Source organism: Pituophis catenifer, unplaced genomic scaffold, assembly GCF_029215685.1.
Source record: "Pituophis catenifer annectens isolate HBS135680 unplaced genomic scaffold, rPitCat1.0.hap2 SCAF_1, whole genome shotgun sequence".
NCBI classification, from domain to species: domain Eukaryota; kingdom Metazoa; phylum Chordata; class Lepidosauria; order Squamata; family Colubridae; genus Pituophis; species Pituophis catenifer.
The window spans coordinates 320295171-320322077 of record NW_027256881.1 but is presented as its reverse complement, the minus strand read 5'-3'; the positions used below and the strand labels follow the sequence as shown (position 1 = coordinate 320322077).

Here is a 26907-nt window from a genome sequence, read left to right as displayed (position 1 = left end):
AGTAGGGAATACTTCATGCCCTGTGAAGACTGCATCCATCTCTGAGAATGGGATGGACATTAATATACCCTTATATATACAGGGAAAAATAGGAAGAGTAAATGCAAAAAGTGATGGAGATTGGTTTGTTAAGTGTGCTCGGGAACGTGTGTGACAGAATTCTGATTGAAAGGATGTGAGACAATGATTAAATGGAATTAGTGTGGCTTTATGCTCTAGGACTCTCTAAACTCTTCAGCAGGTCATTGAGAAATATATGAATGTGAGAAGGAATAACGTGAATATAGAGTGTTTTGCAGTAGGAGTGTGCATAATAGCATTTAAGGATATTTGAACTAAGCAAATGTATGAAAAACCAAGGTGGATGTGTATGAGGAGGAGAAATCTCTTCTGCTGCAGCACCCATCTTCTGGAACAGCATTTTGTGCTGCCCAACCTCAGTTGAATCGGCTTCAGCCCTGCTGGCTTTTCAGAAGGCCATGAAGACATAGTTTTGTCGTCATGTCTGGAGATCCAATGGAGCCTGTCCGATGGTTGTATTGTTAGCAATTGTACGGATCACTCCCCCACAAATTAAGTTTTATGGTTCTGTATTGTTTTAATTGGTTTTGAACGGTTTTTATTTTAGTTGTTTACTTATAATTGTTTATTGTTTTTAATTATATGAGCCACTCAGATACTGTATGTATCTGAGATGGATGACTATATCAATTCAAATCAATCAATCAATCAATCAATCAATCAATCAATCAGAAACTGGATAAGTAATTACAAAACAGATGGCTGTAGATATATAGATATAGCTAGACCTATAGGATAAAAGCTACAGCAAGTAAATAAATATTTGTACTTTGGTAAAAAGTTGTGGAAATAGATAGAGATACAAATGCTGGAATGAAAGGGGTGGGTAACATGAATTTCACAGAAAAAGGCTGTGTTTTGGCCTACTTTAGCATTTGGAAGTGAGTTAGAAGTTCAGAAGAAACCAAAAAAATAGTTGAAAGTGGTGGGAATGGAGTATTTAAGAAGAGGTGTAGTAAAACAAGGAAGGATAGAGTTGAGAATGAATCAATGGATACAAGAACAGGAGATTTGAAAGAAATATATTGACCTGGTTATTGTGGAAAATTGGAAAAGGATTGAATGGTAAAACATATGAAGAGTGAAAGGGTGGAGATTTAGGGGGAAAGGTTAAAAAAACAAAGGCGTTGTAGGAAGCAATATATGGATATGGGCAAACCAAGACAGAAAGAATGGAGAGATAATAGTGAATAGTATCTGAATTTAGTTATTTCTCCTTTTCTTAGTTTTATGTCTTTATTTTATTTGGCATACTATTTCTTACTCCTTTTTTATACTTTGCATTGCACTGCTTATCCTTGAAGGGAATAACATGATGTTGTGGTATATGTTTGTATCAATTTCTTCTGAGGCTGTTCTCATTCATATAAAGAAAATTTAACTTTGCAACATTCCTTTTTGGTGTTTTGTTAGCCTTTCTTGCCCAAAGCTTGAATCAACTTTTAATAATCTGTCTTTGATTTATACTTTCCTTGACAGTAGAAAGTGATTGATTAGCGATTGTTGTGTTAAGTAAACGAAGTGTTTACATTTGCAGTGATGTGGTTAGGGGAGCCAATCCTTATTTGGATTGCCATCTTTTCCACATCCAATACAAGCTCCTTAGTGTAATCTTTGAAATGTTTCAATCCCGGTTGTCTATTTTCTGAAATGCCTGCAATTTTATTTCCTCTAAAGTCACCATGCTGTTCCATGCAAAAGCCTTTTTAAAAAATGGCCATGCCTCATTTCTTTTGTATTTCCTTGGGCCTAGAAATTTCTTCTGGAAAATGTGTGCAGCACCATTCCTCTCTTCAGATTGCTCCTTAAAATTTATCTTTTCACTTAAAGCTGGGAGATTAATTTTTCAATGGTCATCTAGAACAACTGTTTTCCAACCTTGGTCATTTCCGAGTGTGAAAACTTCAAATCCCAGAATTCCACAGCCAGAATGGCCATTGATAAGAATTCTGGGAATTGAAGTCGACACACTTGGTTGGGAAATGATGGTCTAGAAGAGAGTTCCACAATCTTTTCGGCTTTGCAGACCACCAAGGGACAGAGTGGATGGTTCTGCACATGCACACTGTTCTGAAAGGCTCAAGGCCTGGTAGTGGACTGCGGCCCAGGGTTGGTGGGGGGACCTCTGATCTAGAATTTAAATGGAATCAAAGAATGTATTTATTTATTTATTTTAATTTGTATGCTGCCCTTCTCCGGAGACTCAGGGAGGCTTACAATGCGTTAAGCAATAGCTTTCATACTTTTGTATATTTTTTACAGTCAGCTTATTGCCCCCACAAACTGGGTCCTCAATTTACCTACCTTAGAAAGGATGGAAGGCTGAATCAACCTTGAGCCTGGCAAGATTCGAACTTACTAATTGCAGACAGCTGGAGTTAAATTACAATGCATTAGTCTGCTGAGCTCTCCAGGCTCCTATTTGCCTGTGTTCACCCATTTCTACCTTATCTGTTCTTTTCCTCCTTCTCTTTGAATTACTGAAACTTTGTGGAAAAAGTGCTTTGCAACCAGAAACAAATCTTTCAGCTTAGGATATTATGTGTAAACTATAATATGAATTGATATGTGTTTTATAAAATCATTCTTCTCAAATCTCATTCCTACCATAATAGTCAGCCAGCATAACCAAGGGAGCAGTAGTCCAACACAGCTGTAAGACTATAAACCATCAGTAGTAACAATATATACAGAATTCACTTGTAATATGGCAAAGTACACCCAAACCCAAGTCCTGTTTGGAAGCATTTTTAAGATTCCTTGCCAGCTTGGTTATTGAGTTCCAGAAGTAAATCTATAGTTGACTTAATGAAAAGTGTTGTGTATCTTCTTTAAGTCATTGTAGTGGAGTTTTGGGAAAGAGGACTCCTTGCAAATGAACATGGAAAAAAGAGGCAGGAAGACTACATTTAAGAATTTAGCAATATTTTAATCTTTTCTTTCCTTCTTAAAACATATCTGTCTTATAGTTGTAATTCCTTTCTTTCCAAATTGTATTCTCGAAGGAAATAAGTTACCTAATAGATGAACAACTTTCATATCAAACAAGTGATGAACGAATCTTATCTTTCCCATGCTACCCATAAGACATCTGGAGGAATCTGGATAGGAAGAAGACTTAGGCCATGATCTGCATTCTTGTGAAAAACTGCTTTGCCATCTTGTTTGGGTCATGTAGTACAGAAATGAAAATGGGGAGCATATGGTGTCTGAGAATCTGAATAACTTTCTCATAGTTGCATTACAATTGAATAAACATTACCTGTCTTTAAAAGAGACACTACGAAAGCTAACCATTTTTAAAAAAGCTATATAGCTAGTTTAATTGTAAAAGAAAATGCTTTTTTCTAGATGTTGCATGTCAACAACCATGTCATTCGAGAAGTCATTGCATTCTCAGAATGTAATAAGAGTATTTTATAATTGATTAAAGTACTATAGAGTTTAAGTTTAAATTAATGACCCTATAAAACAAAGACGGGCAAATGTTTTTGATTGGGGGTGCACTTTTTCATTTTGGGTTTGAGTTAATGACCAGCCTTATTTTTGCACTTTTGTAGGCTACAGAGGGAAATTTAAGGCCCAATAATTCCACTAAGATGACTTATGAAAGAGAGTTAAAAGTATTTCCTATTTATAATGACCAATTTTATTCTAACCAAAAAGTGTCTGCTAATAATTGAATAATTTTAGAATGGATAAGATCATAATTTGTATAGTCAAATTTGTTGAGTTGGAATCTCTTTTTTTAACCCTGATTTTTGCTGGTGATAACCTGAATATTTCTATGCTTTTCTGTGAGTTAAAAAAGAACGAAAGAAGAAAAGGTTAGTTGGTACTCATGCCATAGCAAATTCTCTATATACTATAGAAGCACTAGTTTTTCTTTTTTTGCTTTATCCTACTATGACTTGTGAAAGCAGAGGTATCTGATCAATATTTGAACTATAGAGAACATCATTGGTATTTTTATATATGTTTAATTATTGTTTGCTAAAATAACAGAATGGTAGACATAGCCATGTTTTTGTCACCTTAAACCTATCTTTACTGGCCTGCTTGTTTTTAACAAAACAGTATTGATGAAATCCCTCCAGGCCATAGTATCATAGGATTTTTACTGGACTAAAAGGTCACCAAAAGGCTTGTTTGTACAAAGCTGCAAGTGGAGTCTGCCTTATTATTTTGCTCTGATGAAAAGTCATAGCAATCTTCTTTCTGTGATATTGTTTTCCAAACCAGAAGGCTTGTTCTGCTCTCACCATCAGTATCTATGGGGAGAAGATCTGTACTATACTGTACTGTACTGAGCAGACTGTTTTCCTTCTTTCAAGGGTTTTTGGGCTTCAAAAATTTACTTAGCTATACATTTCAGTGTTCTTAATTGGCCAACAAATGTGCCCAGTTTCCTTCAAATGATAATTCTTTTTCAAATTATCAAATGATAATTATTCCATCCCAGCCACTGATGCAGTAGTAAAATAGTATATATGAAAAGATAAGGGATTTCTGCCAGCAACCTCAGAAATCTAATTCAGAAATGTGATGACCATAAAAAATTGAAATAACTCAGATTTGGATTTGATATAAAAAAATGTCCAAAACTTCCATTGTGGGGTTTGAGGACATAGACTCTTTAAAAAAGAAAACCCAAAGAATTATCATGCTCTTGGCAGAGTTCTAGATCTTTAGACCAAATTTTATACTTTATGCTACTCTAGAACTGGTTATTGATAAGAAAAATTGGATTCCCTAATTATTGACTGTTATATGAATGATGAGATGTTGATTTGAAGGCTGTAAAAAAATATTCTAAAATTAAATAAGAAATCAGCCTTCAGTTTATAACATTAAGTAGTATGAAATCAGTACCAATATGGACTTTTGAGCAAATGTGAATTGTTTATTTTTAAGATGCATCAATTTCCATACTGCAAATGGTTTTTAAATAATATTTTTATGGAAAATATTGGGGTTATTTTGGTAATATCCAAGAGTGATTTCAAAGTAAGGTTAGCAAAGCCAGTGTCCTTTAAAAGACTCCACCATGGTTGGGAACTTGGGATACTTCATCTCCAGGCACTCAAACTCATAGGATTGTTGTGCCTTCTGGAGCACATCTGGGTAATCTGCTCTCCTGCCCTTATCCAGAGAGGCTCTATAGGACCAATTTATTTGCGGGTTATTTGGTCTTCACTGCTACTACTGTCTCCACTCATTTGGAGATGTGATAGTTCACATCATCTCCCCCAAAAGCCTCCATGGTACATGTTTGCACACAATTGTGCTTTCAGTGGTTTTTCACCTGCCTTTTGCAGTACTACATTCCGATATATAAACGATCATATAACATTGTAATTATGCAGTGTTATTTGCCATTACACATTATTTCCTTGTATATGTTCATTTTGATGAAGTCCTTTGGATTTTCGTTTATTCTGTTTGGTCTTGGTTATTGATTTGGGATATGTTTTCCAAATTTGTTACTTACTAGTGAACTGATCTTATTTGCATCTTTTAGAGTAAAATGCAGATTGGAAAGAATGGGCTTTGCAGCACACTAAGTGTTACAATTTAAGTGTATTTGGGAAAACAAAGAGTCAATGTGTGATCCAGTTATCATAAAGAACAAGAGTTACAGATGATAACAGCAATGCCCTTTAACATTCTGAAGCACCTTTCTGAAGCCCTGGAAAACCCATTATATGTACAGCAATATGTGCCAGGCTGACAAATACAGACTGGGACAGGGGTGTCAAACTCATGGTGTCACGGCATTGTCACATGACGTATTGGGACCTCCCCCTCCTCCCCAGCTGTATCTCCTCTCCTTAGCGAAACAAATTGTGAAGGGAAAAAATTAAGTATATAGATTACTTAGTTCTTAAAATCAGAACTCTCATAATCATAGGGTAAGAATGAGTGTATAATTCCCAGGAAATGGGGGACTATGGGTGTCATCCATCTTAAAGCAATTACACACACACAAAAAGACGCACTACAATTCTCTATTCTTACAGTACTAAGAACTTCATTAGGGTATGTCAATAAAAGCTGACCTGCTTTATTATGCATCTTTTTGGGGAACTGTGCACTGTTATAAATTAAAACATTTAACTGTTTGGGTTGTTGTACTGGTGGTTCCATGTTTGTTCCAGCTGGCAAAAAGCTGCTCAGAATTTCCCAGGACAGTGTACAAAAGGCTATGTATGGGTTCCAGGTTTATGTTTGAAACATTGAGATGAAATGACTAAACTGTTCCAGAAGCAAATTGAACCAAGATAGGCTGAATCAAAATAGCTTAATCTTGGTAGTTTGCACTGGAACTATGGAACCTGGTTTTCATTTGCTATACTGTTTTTAAAGACCTAATGCAGTTGACTGTCTCCTTAAGCAGGGTGGTACTTTATGCTCATAGAGACAAGCATTTGACAGGGTAGAGATTTCATGGGCCACAAATCTTGTTTATAGGATAGCCCCCACTGCTTTTGTTACTCCCTTTCCGATATTTTAACTCTAATGTATATTAAAAAGACAACCCCATTCCCAAGTAACTCCTTATCTGTTTAATCTTTCCATCACAGCATAAACTGCAGCAGAGGGCTTAATTGGGTACTTCCTCTCTGCTGCTGTCTTGAGGTCTGAATGGTGCCAAGGGCAGAGACTACTGACTGAAATGCATTGTAAGACCAGTGGTGTGCCAAAGCCATGTCTCGCAATTTTCACTGAAATGGGACAAGATGCAAAGTCTTTTGCCTCTGCTGTCTTAGACAGTATCTAAGAGGTCAAAGAAAGATTCACAAATTACAGGCAAGTGAGATCTATTATGATAGAATTAGTGAGGTACCTCCTGGAAGATAAAATTGTGGCAGCCAAATCACGAGGTCACTATCCAAAGGCAGGAGAATGAATCCAGGGAGCAAAGACCCAGAGGATTTCTGGGAAAGGAAGTTTGGAAATTCTTGCTTCCCACCCTGTAGACTAAGCTACGCTTTTATACAGAGTTCCTATTTTTGATCTTTGCTGCTCTGCTTTTCTTCAGTGAAATGTAGCATTTTTCCATGACATGTCTTTTGAGACTTTTTAAAGAAATAACAGATAGTTGAAACCCTGAGAGGCAGTTCATAACTTTAGTCTTGCCACTGCTACTGTATTCGGTTGACTGAGGCTGCTGGTCTTCTAGCATGTAGCAATGGGATTTCCAAAAATTGAAGCTAACATCCCATCTCCCTCTTGCTTTTCTTGCAGCGAGTATCTGAATTTTGGAATTCATTGGCATTTCAGCAGAAGTATCTTGGATACTTCTCACAAACAGAAATGCAGGTTTTCAGTTAATAGGCCTTTTCTGGCCTCAAGATAGGAGCAACTATGAACAAACCAAAACTGTAGTATTGCACATTATTGTGTAAGATGTTCAGGAAATGCTAGAGAGGTATATGGCGTGGCTGTTTTGGTATAGAGAATTCAGTCTCTAGGCTACATAGATGAAACACCAAATCCATACAGTTTATGTGAATTATAGCCATCTTGAATGCTCGCCAGAGCATAAAGGTCAGGTTTTAAAATAAATAAATTTAATCCAACAAGGATTCTAAATTGAGTTCAGTCTTTCCTGTCTCCAATTCCAGCCTTTTGAGAATGATTCAGTCTTTAGAAATGTGTTCAGCAGTGGGACTCAGAGAAGCTGGATTTTCTTCCAATTCCCGTCGTGGAGCATGAAATGTTTCTTTGCTTAGACAATGCTGCTCTTTGTTCTAGGTATCTAAACCATGTCCGAGCTGCTTCCCCACAGGATCTTGCTGGTGGCTACACTTCCTCTCTTGCCTGTCATCGAGCCCTTCAAGAAGCCTTCAGTGGGCTGTTTTGGCATCCTGGCTAACTGGGGGGTAACAGACACCAAAGCAGAGCAAGCAAAACTCAGGTGAAAATCGTTGCCGTCTGCACTATGGCTAAACTGCAATCATCGATCCTTTTTTAAAAAAACAACAAAAGACATCGTGAAGCCAGCTATACTTAAGTATTAAAAATTCACTAAATAGAAACTTTATTTAGAAAAAGTGGTGGCGTGTATGCATTTTTTAAAACCTTTTCGGGGTTTGGGGATGGGAATGGGAGATGCTTTATGTCACTCTCCTGGGATGTTAATGGAAGATGTGAGCAATTGTTTCATGTATTTAAGGTTTCTGAAACAGACTAGTAAAATTTTTTAAAAATAAACCCAGATGTTCTTGTTGTTATTTTCTGTAGTTTCTATGTCTTCTTTTCAGGTTTTTATTTGCAAAAACCACTGAAATGCTGTTTTTATTAAACCTGTATAGTGCAATTCTTCTAAAAGCCAAAAGCCTTTTCTTCTCTTAAACCAGTGTCTAATGCATATGAATTATATTTTACTTCCCTGAATCATGATACAAAAATCGGAGATACATTTTCTTCCATAATACCTTGAGTTCTGAGCAATGAAATCGGAACCACATTGGAGATTGCAACAACTGTCATTCTGTAAATACGCAATTATGTATCTGGCTCTTAAAAATACCAAAAACACATACAGAAGGAAGTCATAACTTATCTGAAACTTTGTGTACAGTTTTTTTTTAATAAACTGAAGCAGAATGGGCCTTTTAGAATATAATAGTGCAAAAATGAGAAGGCTGCAAAACACAAGTGGCTACTGTATCCGTTTTTCTTCAGTATGGAGAAGGCTGTCATTTTTCTACCTGTTTGATTTTGGATAGTTTTAAGAGACAAAATAAATAGGGATATATACAATCCAGATTCTAAGATGATTTTGAACATTGTGATACTCATGGAGAAGCTGAATCTTTTTTTTTTAGATTCTTTGATTCCAGGAAAAGATGTGTTTGATTTAAGCGGATGTTGATAGATATTAACATGCACTCCAAATCACCTCTTAGCTTTTAAATCTGAATTGCTACATGGCCCTAAAGCATGTAATCTAAACCTTGAAATTTTAAGGGTCCCAATATAACTCTTAATTCTGGAAGACTATCAAGATTCATCTGATTTTTTTTTCCCATTGAGGATATTAGTTACTATTTCCAGAGACGATTACTGGATAGTTATTTTATTGCAATAAAACCAATAGCTGGATCAATGTTTATTGGATAAGAAATAACTGCATTAAGACATTTCCCCCCTCCCTTCAATGAAAACTCTTATGATATTGGAAGAATATCACTTCAAAATATCACATCCAAATAAGCAGCTTTCTGGACTAGAGTCCACTCCGTATGATATATGAAATGTTGATTATCAATTGGCAAAAAACCAAGAATGTTATACCGTTTTAAAGACTATGTATTTAATTTGGAAAAATATTTCATGTATTTGAAGCACATCAGCTTAAATGCGCAAATTGGAATTTAGTATTGTGCAGTATCAGGAACAGAAGTACATTTAGAATTCCACAAACCAAGAGTAATAATATGTCATCAGCAGGCATCAAAACTCACTAATTCTGTATTTTCTTACAAAATTAAATACACATCAGCTGTTCTTGAAAACAGCAGAGCAACTGCTTTATTAATTTAGGAAATGGTGGGTTGTCTTTTAAATTGTAATATAAGATGCACTTGAGTATAATTAAGCAAAATGCAAGATGGCCTCTCTAGATGTAACATACACTTAGTTTACAAACTAATATTTTTATTTCATATCCTGAATTCTCTCTTCCTTTGAAACAGGAGCATATAAATATCATATATGTGTATAAATACAGTTGCTTTTATAAACAAGGAAGTGAAAAACTCAGATTATGAATAAAGATGCTCCTCGGTTAATAACCATTCTTTCATCAACTGTTCCAAGTTACAATGGCGCTGAACAAGGAGTCTTACACAGTCCTCAAAGGTGCAGTCATTCTAGTGTCCCATGGTCATATGATTATGATTCAGGTTTTTGGAAACTGGCTCACAATTATGACACTTGCAGCATCCCACTGTCATGGGACCACCATTTTCAACCTTCACTATACTTCAAATACTTTATTGCTTTATATGTCATCTCCCTTATAAGCGCCTCAGGAGCTGCTCAGGATCTGTGGCTGGACAGAGAATTCACAAGAGCAATGAAAGTACTGCAGAGAAATACTTCATCTTGTTCATTTAATTGTATACTTTTCTCATTGGTGGAGGAATAATGACATAAGCTTGAACACAAAATACTACAAATTATGGAAAAATAGAAAATTTAATGTTCTTTAGATAAGAGAATTGACCCTTATCATATATAACAGAACTGAAACATAATCAATATACAATCAGCTCATGAGTGTGCAATTATCAACTCTGAGACAGATTAGATAACTGCTGCTACATAGAGAGCAGCTCCAATGTACTTTCCTCACCTTCAAAAATGGAATTAAAATTCTATTCCGTCATGATCCACATATCTCCTAGATGGTTTGATTATTTTCTTCTGTGTAATTTTCATTTGAGCATAGTCGTTTAGATGGAGGTTCTTCTGGATCATCTGCACAAAAAAGTTTAAGATAATTATATCTGAATGGCAGATATATCCATCCATCCATTCAAACCTAATAGCAGCTTATGTTTCTCAGACAGTCTCTAAGCACTATTAATTGTGTGGTTTTGGCTAAATAATTTTCATAGCACATATGCATCGATAGTGGTGATGATCAAAGCAATCTGGTTTCATGCACATGAGAGGCAAATCAAATCTTTCTTATGGTCGTAGATCAGCAAAGGTGATGAGAGGCAGAAAGCTGAGGTAGATAGCAAAGAGTTGCCAGAAGTGGAATAGCATTAGCAGAAGTGGTTGAAAAAAAGAGTTATAAAAGAAAATCTGATGCCAAAATTGGCGAACATCATTAAAATCTTTCATTCAAACTCATAATGCATAAAAATTAGTAATATACAATAAAGACCGCTTTGAATAGATATGGAGAAAATAAGTGAATTATAAGAAAGGGATCTTGAAAAAGAATGGAGAGGGCCACATAGGAACTGGATTATTTTGGTACCCCCCCCCCCCCATGAATCTTTTGAAACACCAATCCTGACATTCAAAAATCTTTTACAATGGCAGTCAGTAACTGGCCATTTCACTAAAACATGATTTGGCCTATCCCTTATCACTCAGAAATAAACCAAATTAACAATTTATAGTGATTGGTTTTACAAATCACACAAAACCAAGCCGACTAACTAGATTATAAATTAGTGCAGTATATATGTCAGGTCAATTTGAGACAAGAGACCCATAGTGCTATTTAGCTTTCAACCCAAGAAATATCCTCAATCAGTCAGGAAGCAAAATTTACGAAGCCTTCCATTCACCCACATAATATTTTAAATGCTGAATTTACCTGTCAGAGAAGACAGCGGCTCGTATAACACCTCAGCTGGAAGTTGAAAGCTAATGCACATCATTTCTTTATTGGGTGCCACATTTCTCACCCATTTAACAGAACAAAGACCATGTAAGGAAGTTCCCAGTAAAGCTTCAACTCTTTCTTGAACGTCTTGCGTAGGGTTATCATGTTTGGAAAAACAGTGGCAGTGCACTGTAGGAAGTTCATTACTGACTGGCTCTCCATTCAAGAGATGCCTGAAGACATCCAGGAACTCAATTGCCATGGCTGGCAAATTCATGATGATGTGTACAGAATTTTTCCATTCCTTTGAAGAGAGATGCTTGTCCAGTTCTTCTTTCACTGGCCCTTTCAAGAAATTCCTGCCATCCAGATTGAAGACTTTGACTTTTTTGTCCACTTTATTTAATTTACAGTTGTGCTGGAGCCACTTGCATGATTCAGGGTTGAGGTCGTTTGCAAACACAATGCAGTTCTTCTTTGCTGCAGGGATTGCAAAAGGCCCCACCCCTGCAAAGACATCGAAGAGAAGGTCTCCTGGCTTTAAAAGGTTGACAATCCGCAAATGTTCAGTAGAGAGGCGAGGATTCCAATAGACTTTGGAAAAATCAAATTCATATGAGATATAGTTTTCCTTAACCTAGAAGAGTTCAAGTGAATCGGCTGACTGTTAGCTGCCAAAGGTCAGGAAGAGTGAAATGCAATGAAAGATTACATTTTATACCAAAAATTAAAGCTTCCCTTTGCTAGCTATGGAAGAATTGAGAACCATGTCCTTGCAAACGATCAGATTGGGAATAAGGAGACCCAAATTAAGATTCAACCTCGACTATGGAAGTTCACTGGATGACTTTGGCCCAATCATGTTTCAGCCATCCTAATATAGGAGGTGTTATATAACTATGTACGTTCTAGAGGAACAATTGTGTTTATATTGAATGAATAAATATGTTGTCACGTCTATATAGAAGTCATGCTAATTAAAAGACACAAGTCACACAACCCCATAGCTCTATATCACCCTTAAGCATTTATGGTGTAAGAAGGGACAGATCCTTAGAATTACATAGCTACAATTAAGGTTTATAACACTGGTATTTTATATCAATATGAGATCTAGTTTTCATTAGTTGAAAAAAACAATTTAAAACTCTAAAGCATCAATGATTTTCCCATTCAGAGTTTCAAGATGGCTTTTTAAAATTTTGCCTTACTTAAAGGAAAAAGTACAAATCAAATAAATATGTCACTCTCTGAAGTCATGCTTCTGAAAATTAAGAATTACAGTTTGGTTTACAGTTTCTTCTGTAATATATATTTTAAATAAATTCTTATTTTTTAAGAGAACATACATTTATGTATGTTATCCTTCATGAGCAGTAACAATATATACTTAAGTTTATTTTGTATCAGGGAGTTAGAAATATCAATAGTATATCCTGAAGGCAAAAGCTGAGATAAATGAGAGTAATATACTAAAAGAATACAGTACAGACACCTTTTCAGGAATCTTAAATACAAGATCAGCCTTATATACACGAGTCCTAAATCTTATTGAAGCAATCCACTTTGCTCATTTGTTTTACAGGTAGTTCTTGGGTTACAATGGCAATTGGGACTGTAATTTCTGTCACTAAGTGATGTGGTTATCAAATGCAACAATCTGTGACCACCTTGCTTATCAACGACAATCTAGGCAGTCATAGTTGTCATAGCTGAGATGTAGGAGGACTGACAGAAATTAGGGGAAGAGGTAAAAGAGGGATTAGCCAAGAATCCCTACGTAGCCATAAGTGAATTAAGTCCAATCTTCCTTGAATTCTGTTGACCCTTATCTAACTCCAAGCAGGAGCTGTTAGTTGAGAATATTCCTGTGCATAGGCATGAGTAACCATAAATCAGTGTAACTGGACCTTCACATGTGCACTTGATCTTTTGCACCCAGCATCCAAGACTGTGTGGGTCATTAAAAGGCCCTCACATGACCAGAGTCCAAGGCAAACAGGAAAGCAGGCAAGGCTGTAGGGCAGATAGGTACTACAGGTGGGACAGCAGGGGCTGGAGGTGGGTGCTCTTGAAGATGGGTAGGCAGGCAGGGGCCATTTACAAGTGCAAATTTACATTTGCAGGAGCCATTTACAGGTGGGCGAACAGGTGCTATGAGATCACAGGGTTCTTGTACACTATAGCAGGGCTCCTTGGTAGCAACAAAGACTTACAAGAGTGACTTGAAACTTTCCCTGCCTGCTTCCCCATTGACTTTGCTTGTGGGAAGCTGGAAAGGATGGTTGCAAATGGTAATCATATAACTGCAAGGAAGTTGCAATACTCACAACTTCACAGATCATTCATAGGTCCCCCTGTTCAGCACCATTGTAATTTTGAACGGTTACTGAATAGTAACCTGAGAACTACCTGTATTCAAACCAAATGAATAAATACTAAATAAAGCAATTCTGAAAAAGAAAAAAAAGATCTAAACTGGATCTAAAACAAATGTTTCTGCAATAATTCAACTCTATACATGTGTGTGTGCAAGGACATTACATAAATTCAGCCACTGGTAAGCTAATATTCCTTTTACTAGAAACTTTTAATCAGAGCTGCAATTTTATTCAGCCTAGACGAGGATATCTGAAAACACAGATTGCAAACTATGGAATTGTGAGGCAGACAAGAAATCATAGTCTAATGTTCAATAATGTCTATTTCTTGCTCTGCTTGTATCTCCATGTTAAGAGCATTCTTTTTTGGCTAGAATAAAATACAATTGAAAGTCTCAGTACCTTTGTTATCATGTTGGCACCATCTCCAGCTAGTAGCTCCATTTCAAAGTTTCGATACATGCTGTCAATAATATTGATTTTATTTACAGCACAGGTTATTCCTTGATTTTTGTCAACGATAACGTGTCCTGAAAGAAAGTCATGCAAAAAACACCCCCCTGACCATTTAATAACTATGATAAAAGTGGTAAGCGAATTATAAAAAACCTCTTCCATGAAATGAATGCTTCATTTCTAAACAAAGAAAGGTAATCTTATCTACAGTTCTTCCCCAGAGCATGAAGGATTGTATTATCCTTGCAAAGGGATGTGGCCTGACCATCTCTCTTTGTCTCTAAGGGAAGCTCCTTAAAACTATTTCTTAGGGAACTGCCAAAAAGCTTGCTTCTGAAATCTTTTAACATTATATTCTTCCCTATACAGAAAAAACTTACAATTTAACATCCATTTTTCCTCATTTTGGGAAGTCTGTTCCATGGTTAAGGGGCAAAACGGTATCTTAAGCCTGACAAGACACAGTGCCACTCTCAGTCCAATTAGATCAGGAGTTTCAAACTCAATTTCATTGAGGGCCGCATCAGGGTTGTGTTTGACCTCGGGGGGCCAGGGTGGGCATGGCCAGTTTGACGTCACTCGTGTCAGGACGCCTGTGGTGGCCCGAGCGCTCTGCCGATGAAAACGGGTTCCCGAGCTCAGTTTTTGGCTGCGACGGCCTCCTATAACCTTCTGCCAGCAAAAATGGAGCTCAGAAGGGCTGCCCACGGCCCTCACGAGCTCTGTTTTCACTGGCAGAGGCACTACGGCCAGTCCTTTGCTGTTTCCAGGGCGGCCCCATGGGCCAGATCTAAGCACCCCACAGGCCAGATCCAGCCCCGGGGCCTTGAGTTTTGACACCCCTGAATTACATTTATCCTTCTGTATAATATTTATTTATTTTAAACAGATATTAGAGAGGAAGATGCAATTGTAAAAAGGCAGCAAAAATGGAAAAAGAGAAATGGCTAGAGAAGATGGGAACCTTCTCTCTAATTTTTTTTATAAAACAAAAGTTGTATAGCCTCTTAAATATTTGAATGCATTATTCAAAAATTTGAATTCAAGAATTTATATTATCCAAGTGCATTTTTACTCAACAGAAAACTTCATTAAGGGGAAGGAGGGGGACTATTCCCATACAGGACCTACTCTTTTGTCCTTTCAGTCTATAGCATAGAAAGAACTGCCAAACTATTCTTGACTCAGTATAGGAAATATCAACCAACAACAGGGAGACAGGAATGATCAAAGGGGAAAAGAGAGAGACATTGAGCAGAGACCTGTCATTATTGCCGGTATACAGCCACTGGGACAGCTGAAAGGAAGAAGCTGGCATTTTGCCAACTGACAATTTTGGATATTAACAAGAATTAGGATGTAAAAACATCAGAGCAGAACTCCCATGTAAAAGTCTTTGAAATCCTGCCTTTTCCCCAAAGGTTGGTTTAGAATAAAGGGGGGGGGGATTTTACATGTTAATTTTAATGTCTTTTCCTCTGGAGGTATATAATTCTTTATCTTTTATCTTGGTTCCTGCTGTCTATAATGTTGCATGCCACCCAGAATCTTTATGGTTCACAAATTTTGATAAATATAACACACTACCTCTTTTTTTTTTTTTTTACATTATGCAGACATATTACCTCTTTTATATTATGCAGAGACCATCTCTCAGGTTGTCTGCACCTTCTGAAGGGGTAGGGAAGGGATAAAACCTTATGCTTGGCATTCTGTGGATGCTGCTGGAATCATCATCCTGAGCTTACCGTGCCATGAAATCACTATGTGACTTCCACACCCCATACCTCTGCCATTCCATACACCATACTACTCTGTCGGCCCTTCCCCTGGCTGCCGAGAAATAGGGGACTGAACCACGTGACAATGCTGAAATACACTTGTTCTAGGGAAGCGATTGTGACAGCGGTCAGGAGAGGGTTAACTACCCTGATCTGGCAGAGATCGAGTCAGGAAGTTAAGCTCCTCCTCCTGCTGCTCCCTCCAGCTTTCTGACTCGATCTGTGCGGATCGGACGCACTTAGCCAATTCTCCTGATCGAGTGTCTTTATTACTTGAGGAATAATTATTTGAGGTGCAGTCAGCAGGAGAGGCTTCTTGTCTCTTCCTGCTGGGGCCGCTTGCGGTCCTCTGGGATTGAGGCTGTTATCGCGCCTCTCCCTTTACCGGCGCGTACGGCTCACGCCCAAACCCGCCGAGGGGAACTCCTTCTAGAGTTGCAGTTCCCTGGCTGCTCGGCGGCTGAAAAACCTATCAGCGGTTTGAATTCCGGCGAGCGGGGCTTTCTCCGCTTCCGAAGGCACCTCGCGGCTGAGTAATCCCTCTGCCGCTGTTTCAGCCGCCTCTTCAGTTGCAGCCTCACTCCCACGTTCAAACTTAAAGCCGCCTGGGAGACCCGTCTGCGCTCGGCGCGAGGGTGATTGACAGCTCCTGATCGGACTGTTTCCTGGAGTGAAGAAGGCGGTATAGTACCTGGCTCACACTGGATTGGGGCTTAACGGGAGGTTTTTTCCCCTTCTATTAACTGGGACAGTAGTTGGCGAGGCTTGTATTAGCCGCCCTTAAAGCGCCCCTCCTGCCGCCATTTTTGCTGCTGCTTCGTGGCCAATTGAGGCCTTCCCTTCCAAAATGGCGTCTCGTACTTCCAAATCATCCAAACGCCAGGCCTCTGAGGACCCTGAAGCCGGGCCTTCTTCGGCCGCACCTTCCAAGAGGGCAAAAAAGACTCATTCCTCCAAGGAGGATAAAAAGGCAGCTGACAAGGCCAAAGAGGAACTACGCCTTCATCAGGCAATTGAGCGGTCTATCCAGAAGGCCATGAGGGAGGCCTCAATTAGAGACGCTCCGGCTCTCCCTGGGTCTGCCCCCCCTCAACCTCCTCTGGCTTCCCATCTTTCCTCTGCTCTTCCACCCGAGACATCTGGGGAGCAACCTCAGGCCTTGCAGCCCCTATCTCCTGATGGGGACCACTCTCCCCCTCCTCTTCAAGAGGACGTTTGTGAGGCCCTTTTTGGACCCCAGTCGGAATCGCCTCCAACCCAGGGACAGGCAGCGGCCTCTTCCACCCCCAGGGCTGCTCCTAATCCCGTGGAAAGTTTTTTTCCTGCTGGCTTAAATTTAACTCCAGAATTCCTTAATTTCTTTCAAGCTGCCATTCAAAAAGGGGTACAGGCCGAACTTCAGCGCAGAACCTCCTCCTGGGTGGGGGGTTCTGACTGCTCTCGGGCTGACTTAGAGGGTTCCCTCTTAGAGGAGGCCCATCCTTCAGCGGGTGCCTATACCCAGTCTGGGGCTCCTTCGGTGCACCCATCCGTTACTGCGGATGATGGTAGGGACAGGGATCTGTCCGAGGATGAGGACTTAGCACCTGATCAGCCGTCCTTCATTGGACTGTTTAAGCCACAGCTTTTCAGGTCATTATTGCACAAAGCCAAACTGATCACCCGCCTGGGGAATCCTCCTGCCCCTTCCCCTTCAGGGGGCGACTCAGGGACTCCTTTGCCCCTCTTTGAGGTTCCAGAAATCGAGACTGAAGAGATACCAGGGCCCAGACTATTTAAAGATGTATTAAAGAAGCAATGGTCGGCTCCTTCATCGGGGCCTAATCCCAATCAGCTTGACCGGCGCTTCTATAATCTGGCCCCGGAATTGTCATCACTTCTGCAAATTCCCACAGTTGATCCTCCAGTAGCGGCCCTTACGGCCCAGGCTAATGTTACGGGTCCCCCTGAGGACAACCTCCGTCCGGAGGATAAACGGCTTGAGCAGTCTCTGGTGAAATCCCATCTGGCCTCGGCCTGGGCAGCTAAATCTGCCATGGCTTCATCCTTCTTTAGTAGGGCATCTATTCTATGGATCCGACAACTGCAGGATAGGCTCCCAGTGTCGGATACCAGGACCCATCAAGATCTCAACAAGATCTTGGCCGCTTTGGAGTTCTCTGCGGACGCGACGCTCAATGCGTCTCGCTTTACGGCGAAAGCAATTGGTGCCTCTGTTACTGCCCGGCGCCTTCTCTGGCTCCGCAATTGGCAAGCAGATGCCAGATCAAAATGGCGCCTTGCCTCGTCCCCTTTTGAGGGCCCCTCCCTCTTCGGGGCCCCGTTGGAACCTCTCTTGATAGAAACAAGGGACAAGAAACGTATCCTTCCCAGTGTCTCTAGAAGATCCGAGTACCGGCGTTCCTTTCGCCCCTTTGACAGTCCCTTCCCGGGGGGGCGGTCCCCCAGGGCATTCCCTCCACGATCTCGGCCCCCTGACCGTCAGGGATTCCAATCTCAGAGGGGATTCTCCAGACGCCAGCCCCGCGGGGGCCGCGGGCGGCCCTTCCGCAGGTCCCATTAACTGCACGTCCAACCCTCCCATTGGGGGCCGCCTGGCTCTCTTTGCCAGCCAATGGGAGGTTTCATCTTCGGACGCTTGGGTCCGGGAGACGGTTAGGTGGGGCCTCTCCCTAGAATTTCTCTCCACTCCCCCCGACAGGTTTCTCCGATGCCCCCTTTCCCGGGATCGGCGGAAACGGCTCCTTCTGGCCTCGGCCGTCAAACACCTCCTTGATATCCGGGCCATCGAGCTGGTGCCACAGGAGCAGCACGGACAGGGTTTTTACTCCCGCCTGTTCGTCGTTCAGAAATCCTCGGGGGGCTGGAGAGCCATTCTGGACCTCAAGTCCTTGAACCGCTGGGTCCCCTACCGGCGGTTCAAGATGCAGTCCCTCTCTTCCATCCTGGAAGGCATTAGGGTTAGGGACTTCCTCACGTTAGTTGACCTGACGGAGGCCTACCTACATGTTCCCATTCATCCGGCGTATGTCAAATTTCTCCGGTTTTGTCATGCGGGCCGTCATTACCAGTACCGTGCCCTCCCATTCGGCCTCTCATCGGCCCCCCGGGTCTTTACCAAATTAATGGCCGCACTTGCGGCGCACCTTCGAACTCGACCAATTCGGATCCAATGTTACCTAGACGACCTTCTCATACTTTCGAGTTCGGAGGCGCGGGCACGTCAGGATCTGGACACCACCCTCCAGGTCCTGGAGGCTCACGGTTTCTCCATCAATCGGACCAAGAGCCACTTGGTACCTACGACGCGCATCCAACACCTCGGGGCTATCATTGATACGGTCGAGGGTAGGGTCTACCTTTCCGAGGAGCGGCTGTCCAGCCTGCGGTCTCTGGTCAGCTCCGTTGCTCAGGGAACCCCGGTTTCCCTGGCAATCCTCTCCAAACTCCTGGGAAAGATGGTTTCATGCATTGGCATCGTGCCGTGGGCCCGTCTCCACTGCAGGGCCCTGCAGTGGTTTCTTCTCCCGTATCAGAAGTCCCGGAATTCGGCCTCCAACATGATTGTTCACCTTAACTCTTCTGTCATTCAGTCCCTCCACTGGTGGTCTTCCGGGGCCCTATACAAGGGGAGGGAATTCAGGGAGCCCGACCCAGTCATTCTAACTACAGATGCCAGCCTCTCTGGCTGGGGGGCCCACATCCAGTCCCGCCTAGCCCAAGGGCTTTGGTCTCCAGAGGACAAAGGCCACAACATAAACTGGCTAGAGCTCCGAGCCATCCACCTGGCCCTCCGGGTGTTCAGGGAGGTGGTAAGGGACAAGCATGTCATTGTCCGGACGGACAACGTGGCCGCCAAGGCCCATGTCAACCGCCTGGGGGGAACACGGTCTCGCCCCCTGATGGAGGAGGCGGAACGACTGGGAGCCTGGGCGGAGGCCAACCTGAGGTCCCTCCGGGCCTCCCACATTTCAGGCCTGAGCAACACCCAGGCAGATTGGCTGAGCCGGTCGATGGTGGACCACGGCGAATGGCAGCTCGACCCGGCCCTGTTCCGGAGGATCACGCAACGGTTCGGGGTTCCCGTTGTAGACTTGTTTGCGACGAAGGACAACCGGCAGACGGATCGCTTCTTCTCCAGGTTTCCGGACCCGATGGCGGAATCCACGGACGCTCTCCTGAGCAGGTGGCCCAAGGGCCTCCTCTATGCCTTTCCCCCCCTTCCTCTCCTGTCCAGGGTCGTCCGGAAACTCCTGGAGGAGCATGCGGACCTGATCCTCGTCGCTCCCTATTGGCCACGTCGGCCGTGGTTTGCCGACCTCCAGGCTCTGTCGGTCTATCCTCCCTGGCGTCTACCTCTCGCCGACGTCATCCTCCGGCAGGGCGCACTCCTCCACCCGGACGCGGCCTGGCTCCAGCTAACCGCCTGGCGGTTGAGCGCCAGCTCCTGACGGAATTTCATCTTCCCACCGACGTGGTCGACACCATCCTGGGGGCTCGACGCCCGGCCACAATACGCATCTACGGCGCTACATGGCGATCCTTCGCGGGGTGGTGTGACTCAAAAGGGCTGGATCCGAAACTGGCTTCCACGGAACAGGTACTCGTTTTTCTTCAACGAGGGTTGGACGCGGGGCTCTCCCCCAACACCTTACGCAGGCAAGTAGCCGCTTTATCCTCTATTCTCTGTTTGGGTTCCCGCCACTCCCTGGCCCATCGCCCTCTAATAAAGCTGTTCCTTAGAGGTGCTTCCAACTCCCGTCCTCCGCCCGTACGTCGTTACCCCACCTGGGATCTCCCAAAGGTGCTAGATGCCCTCACACGGCCACCCTTTGAACCTCTTCGTACCGTAGGTCTGCGGTTCCTATCCTATAAGGTGTCCTTCTTGGTTGCCATTACTTCCGCTAGGCGGATTTCGGAACTAGCAGCCCTCTCCACGAGAGCTGACCTTTGCACCTTTCACTCCGACAGGGTGGTCCTTCGTTTAGACCCCACGTTTCTCCCTAAGGTTAATTCCCTGTTCCATCGATCCCAGGAACTCGTTCTCCCGGATTTTTGCCCACGCCCGTCCCACCCACGGGAACGGGTTTGGCATTCTCTGGACGTTCGACGGGCCCTACGCATTTATATTCACCGAACGTCCTCTTTCCGTAGGTCGGAGGCCCTTTTTGTCTCCTTTCAGCCTTCCACCTTGGGTCTAAAGGTTTCCTCTCACACAGTGGGTCGTTGGCTTCGCGCCACTATTGCCTCTTCCTATGAGGCACTGTCTCTTCCTACTCCTCGCCGCATCACTGCTCATTCCACACGCAGTGCGGCTACCTCGGCAGCGTGGGCCACCCAGGCCCCTCTCCTTGAGATATGCCGGGCCGCAACGTGGGCGTCCCCCACGCCCTTTATCCGCCATTACCGAATAGATAGTTTTGCATCGGCGGAGGCGGCTTTTGGTCGCCGGGTTCTTCAACAGGTCTGCGCGGACCAGGCCTCCACGTCCCGGGCGGGTCCCTCCCATTAGGTCACGGGCTTTGGCACGTCCCTCTCCTGACCGCTGTCACAATCGCTTCCCTAGAAAGGGCGTTGTCTTACCTGAACGCCCGTTCTGGGGACCGATGTGACAGCGGTCAGCCCCGCCCCCTTTTTCTTTCTTCCGCCGGTCCGTCTCGGCTAGGAGCACTCCTGTTGTTTGTTTGTTTGTCTTTCAGATGGCTAGTGCGTCGTCAGGACATCACTTCACATTCCTCGTCCGAAAGCTGGAGGGAGCAGCAGGAGGAGGAGCTTAACTTCCTGACTTGATCTCTGCCAGATCAGGGTAGTTAACCCTCTCCTGACCGCTGTCACATCGGTCCCCAGAACGGGCGTTCAGGTAAGACAACGCCCTCTTTCAACGCTTTTAAACTGACAAAACTGATGGGAATGTTTTACCCAAATCAATCGTGCCTAAGATTGCAGAAAGAAAGAGATGCATTTGTTGCTTTTAACCACAGCCAAAAGTCAAGCAAAAGACGCAGTTCTATGACTTCCTATTTAAACTCAGGGAAACTGAATATTCCATTTATTCTTCCAGGTTCTGTTGCATTCTACACAACTCTAGGAAGATAACAGCTCAGCAGTTGCGCTCATACTCTTCAAGCAGAAGGTCACAAATTTCGATTTCCCCAGCATCTTTATTTAAAAGGATTGGTTAGCAGCTGACGGGAAAAGACCTCTGCCTCCAATTTTAGAAAGCCGCTGCCAAGGCTAGATTGACAGTCTGAGCTGATACAAAGTACCTTCCTTTTAAAAAAAAAAAATTAAAAAAAACATACAAACCATTGAAATTGACCTTGCTTTAAATTAAATCCTGTATCACATATTGTGCTAATTTATGCATTAAATTACACATCAGTATCCTTTACAAAAGATTTATTGCTGCTGAACTATATAAGACAACTTACCTTATTTTAGACATTGAAAAGATCAATTAATTTTCCTATCTAATTTTAAATATTAGCCTGATTATCTCTTTAGAAACCATTATAAAGCATTTCTACAGTTTTTTTGATTACACAGGAATTCCTGACCATAACCTACCAATTAAATGTTTATAAGGCAGCTGATGGCTTCTCAGATTCATGTGTGCAATATGGCCAATTCTGCTAAAGGCTGTGGTGATTTCCTGGCCTTCAGGAAGCACTGCTTTCAGAATTTCTTCTGTCTTGAAATTATCATAAGTAAGTTCCATGTTATACTTGATTATTTCAGGGTTAATACCAAAGCTTTTTAAGATCTGTTGCTCAGATTCACCCAGAGAACCATCAGCAGATATTTTATGTGGGTCTAACAAAATGTACTTTCTGTTTTCATCGTCAGGGTCTTCAACGACTCTCTTGAGACCTGGTCGCTGGAGTAGTACTCCTTTAAGAGATTTCAGCAGATTGCTTGTTATGTCTTTGTTAACTAAAAGAGCTGGGATGATAATATCATTCTTGAAAGCAGCTTTGTCAAGGGTGGTCATTCCACGTACTCTGGGATGCGGCAAGAATCCATCAAGGTCAGGTTTCTTATCGGCCATCTCCTGCAGGGTGAAGAAACTTTGTCTCTGAATTTTTGGAAGATGTTCAGGCAATCGATTAAAAGACCGGTTCCAAAGCAACCAGAGTGTTGGAAATAATGTTTCTGATCCAAAATACTTCACTTTCAGGAGGCAAGGGAATAAGCTTTTTAATTGCCTTAAAAATCTAAAAGAAAAAGTGTCTATTTTTAGAGATTACTCAGAGAAAAAATACAAGTTTGCATGTCTGTACGGCAGTCATAAACTATTCGTATAAGAAAGTCTAAACCAAACTTTGGGTTATGCAAGATTTGATGTAATAACAAACTTCACAGAAGATTGATTGATCTACAAATCATGCTTACTCATTTTAGTGAGCACTCTTTGGCGCTCTCTCAGCTTGATGGTTTTCTTGTAGACATCATCAGCACTAATGATGCTACCTAGTTTGATACTGAATGAAACATTTGCAAGAAAACCACCAAGCTCAGAGAGCACCAAGGACCCCGCAATTCTACCCTGAGCTAAAAATAGTCTCTTCTATTCTCTTGAAAGTTCCCTGCTAGCTATAGCTTCCTTTTTTTATCCAAAGTGACAAATCACGATTACCATGTTCAGAACAAGCCAAACTTCTAAACCAAGTTTGAAGGATGGTTTAAAATCTTGGCTTGTTCTAGACCAGTGAGGGCAAACCTTTTCGGCACCGAGAGCCGAAAAGGGAGCACTTCGCATGCATGCTCATCAGGGCCGCAACCAGGAAGAGGAGCTGCCCAGGGGGCATGCGCACGCCGGATAAGGTAATTCCTGTTTCCGGCACGGGCACATGCACTCCAGCAAGCAAGTCTTATGATTACTGCCGCACATGTGCATGCGACGATCAGATGGCCATCAGATGGCCAACTCTTCCTGTTTCCAGCACTGCCGCACGCACAAAGGCCAGCTGATCGTCACGTGCGTATGAACGCCAGAAACCAGGAAGAGGAACGGGCGGCGCTGCGGGTGCCAGGCAATATGGCTCCATGTGCCACATTGGGCACGTGTGCCATAGGTTCGCCATCATGGTTTTAGACCTTATAGTCATACTTTTGGTAATCCCAAAATTACAATTAAAGGATTTCTGGGTTTATCTATTGCATGCTAAGAGAAGGTAAAATAAAATATTCTCTACACCAGGGGTGTCAAAGTTGCGTCATCACAGCATTGTCATGTGACGTATCAGAACTTTTTCCCCCTTCGCTAAACCGGGTGGGGGTGTGGCCAGGGCGTGACGCATTTGACCTGTGGGCGAGTTTGTGGCCCTGCTCTACACAAATAAAAAACTTGCACCTATTGACTTAATAAACATTTTGCTGTTAAAATAAATGTAATCCTTGTTTAATGTCCATTTGTTCAATGATTGACATTATGATGGTTATGAATGAACAGACTTAGAATCAGTCCTCTAATTTCTGGTCACTGCAGCACTCCATAGTCACACGAACAAATCTGGGTGAACACAGGCCTACTCACATTTACAACTGACTTTTGGCTACTTGCTGCTACCAGCTACCCCTGCAACCTGGCCCTACCTAACTCCACTGAGCTTGGGCACCTCGCGTACTACTGCACTAGCTGGGGCCTTCTTACATGCCTCCTTTTGCATCAATTCAGTCAGGGCTTCTCTCACACACCAGCCAAGGCTTCTCAGGTGCGCTGGCTGGAGCCTCCATTCATGTGCTAGTCCAACTGTCTGCACCCAACCCAGGGCCCTCTTTCAGGAAAGGACGCCCTGGCTGGGTACAAATGAGAGCCCTGGGTGGGGTGCGAGAGAAGCCCTGGCTGCATCGGTGCAAAAGAAGGTGGCCTAAAGAAGGCCCCAGACAATACAGTAATGGCATGTGGTGTGGTGGGAGTGCAGTAACAATAGTGGGTCAGCAGGCGACCCAGAGGGCCAAAAAAGGTGAATGGGGGAGGTTGAAACAAAGGTAGTTCCTTAACTTTTTTCAATAAAGGTTTGGACCCTCATCTAATAACGTGTGGGATTTGCTCAATGATAATAACTGGAACTGCCAATGCTAAGCAGAGTGGTTATTTAATGTTCAGTTTAACAATCGCATCACTTAAAGACAGAGTTGCCAATCCCAATTAGGGTCATTAAGTGAGGATTACCTGTATACATGTCAGACTGGATCAGTTTCACATAGTGAAAAAACAATACATTTAAATATACATATATAATCAAATAATAATAAATGTGCAAATGAAGAACCAAAAGCAGATGAGAATGTTGCAGATTTCTCATCTCGTTCTTAGCAGAGTCCAGTCGTCTTGCATAAAAAAGACAATGAAAACCTCAATAACCATGTTTCATGATCACATACCAACTTAAATGATTTGAGTTCTCAAAACATGGCTAAGCTTGAAATCAGACAAACTATATCTTATCTATAGCTTAAGACACTATAAAGTGCAGGTAGTCCTCGACTAACAACCATTCGTTTAGTGACCGAAGTTACAATGGCACAGAAAAAAATGACTTATGATTGTTTTTCACACTTATGACCATTGCAGCATCCCCATGATCATGTGATCAAAATTCAGATGCTCATATTTAGTTCATATTTATGATGGTTCCAGTATCCCACGGTCACATGATCATCTATTGCAACTTTCTGACAAACAAAGTTACGGATTCACTTAACAACTGTGTTGCTAACATAACAATTGCAGTGATTCATTTAACAACTGTGGCAAGAAAGGTCGTAACATGGGGCAAAACTCAAAACTGTCTCGCCTAGCAATGGAAACTTTGTCCTCAATTGTGGCCATAAGATGAGGACTACCTGTACTATGTCAGTTCTTCCCAGTCCAGCCTGCTTCTATCTTGGTAAATTTTTAAATATTCCTCTTAAATCATTTTGACATCACATTTATACATTACTTTGTGTGAATGTGTCTATGTGTGCTCTTGAGTCCGTCTTAACTCCTGGCGATTCTCTGGGCAAATCCATGTAGTTTTCTTAGCAAAATTAAACTTTGGGATTCACTACCATGAGATGTGGTGCCAGCTACCACTTTGGCTGGCTTCAATTGGTCCAAAAGGTTGGACCAATTTATGGACATCATAGAATCAAAGATGATGCATTTTAGCATTTTACCACATTGAAATTAATTTTTCATTCACTGTATTGTTGCTAGCCACTGTCTTTTTAAATTTTTTATTTATTTTCATTTATTTATCACATTTTTATGCCACCCGTCTCCCTTATAAGGTGACTCTGGGCGGCTTAATGAAATACCAAGAGCATAACAATGTTACTAGGACAATCTTGTCATTTATCTAAAGTCGAAGGTTGTGTAGTTTTTTCCTAGGATTGGAGATTTTTCGCAAGGTTGACAAGGTTACCTGCTGAGGGTGCTTTTGCAAGGAGCCTTCTACAATCTGTTCCCCCACTCTGCATTATAAACCAGAATTCTGTTTTAACCACCGATTTCTCCCATCAGGCAGGGTTTAGTTTCAATGCTCCCTCCAAATTTAATCCCTTTGGACGGTCTCTTGTAGCACTTGCAACGTGCATCTTCTGTCTGCCTTACTTTCGGAGAAAAGCGAGTCTCCAAAGAGGGAAAGGGACGGTCTGCAGAGGAGAGAGCTCGACGTGGGTTCCTCGTATTCAAGACCCCCAATCCCCCCTCTCGTGCGCCCTATGGAAACGAGGGCAGAGAAAGAGGCCCTTCCCGCGTCTCCTTGCCTCACCTCATGCCGGCCTGGCGCCGCGTTCCCTTCGCTCCTTCCCCCTCAGAGCAGCCCGGCCTTCCCGGCCTCATCATCACCAGTCGCCGCGGCGT

General features: G+C 42.4%; 2 protein-coding genes across 3 annotated transcripts in view; one reads left to right on the top strand and one right to left on the bottom strand.

Annotated features, from left to right (window-relative positions):
- Positions 1 to 8298, top strand: part of MNAT1 (MNAT1 component of CDK activating kinase) — a 136544-nt gene extending 128246 nt beyond the window's left edge. Inside the window, exon 8 of the mRNA XM_070931620.1 lies at positions 7840 to 8298. Coding sequence (XP_070787721.1) covers positions 7840 to 7960 — 121 coding nt within the window. The 3' untranslated portion in view covers positions 7961 to 8298. The remainder of the gene's footprint in view (positions 1 to 7839) is intronic.
- Positions 8299 to 9918: 1620 nt separating this feature from the next.
- Positions 9919 to 26889, bottom strand: TRMT5 (tRNA methyltransferase 5). Of its 2 annotated transcripts, XM_070931618.1 has the most exons (6): positions 26816 to 26889; positions 22623 to 23269; positions 14221 to 14348; positions 11429 to 12074; positions 10448 to 10572; positions 9919 to 10144 (listed from the first exon to the last, which is right to left on the bottom strand). In XM_070931618.1, exons 1-5 carry the CDS (start codon positions 26887 to 26889, stop codon positions 10496 to 10498), a joined length of 1572 nt encoding a protein of 523 aa, XP_070787719.1. In that variant the 3' UTR covers positions 9919 to 10144; positions 10448 to 10495. The 2 variants fall into 2 exon arrangements, with proteins under 2 accessions (XP_070787719.1, XP_070787718.1); XM_070931617.1 differs by lacking the exon at positions 9919 to 10144 and having other exon boundaries at positions 10272 to 10572.
- Positions 26890 to 26907: the final 18 nt, after the last annotated feature.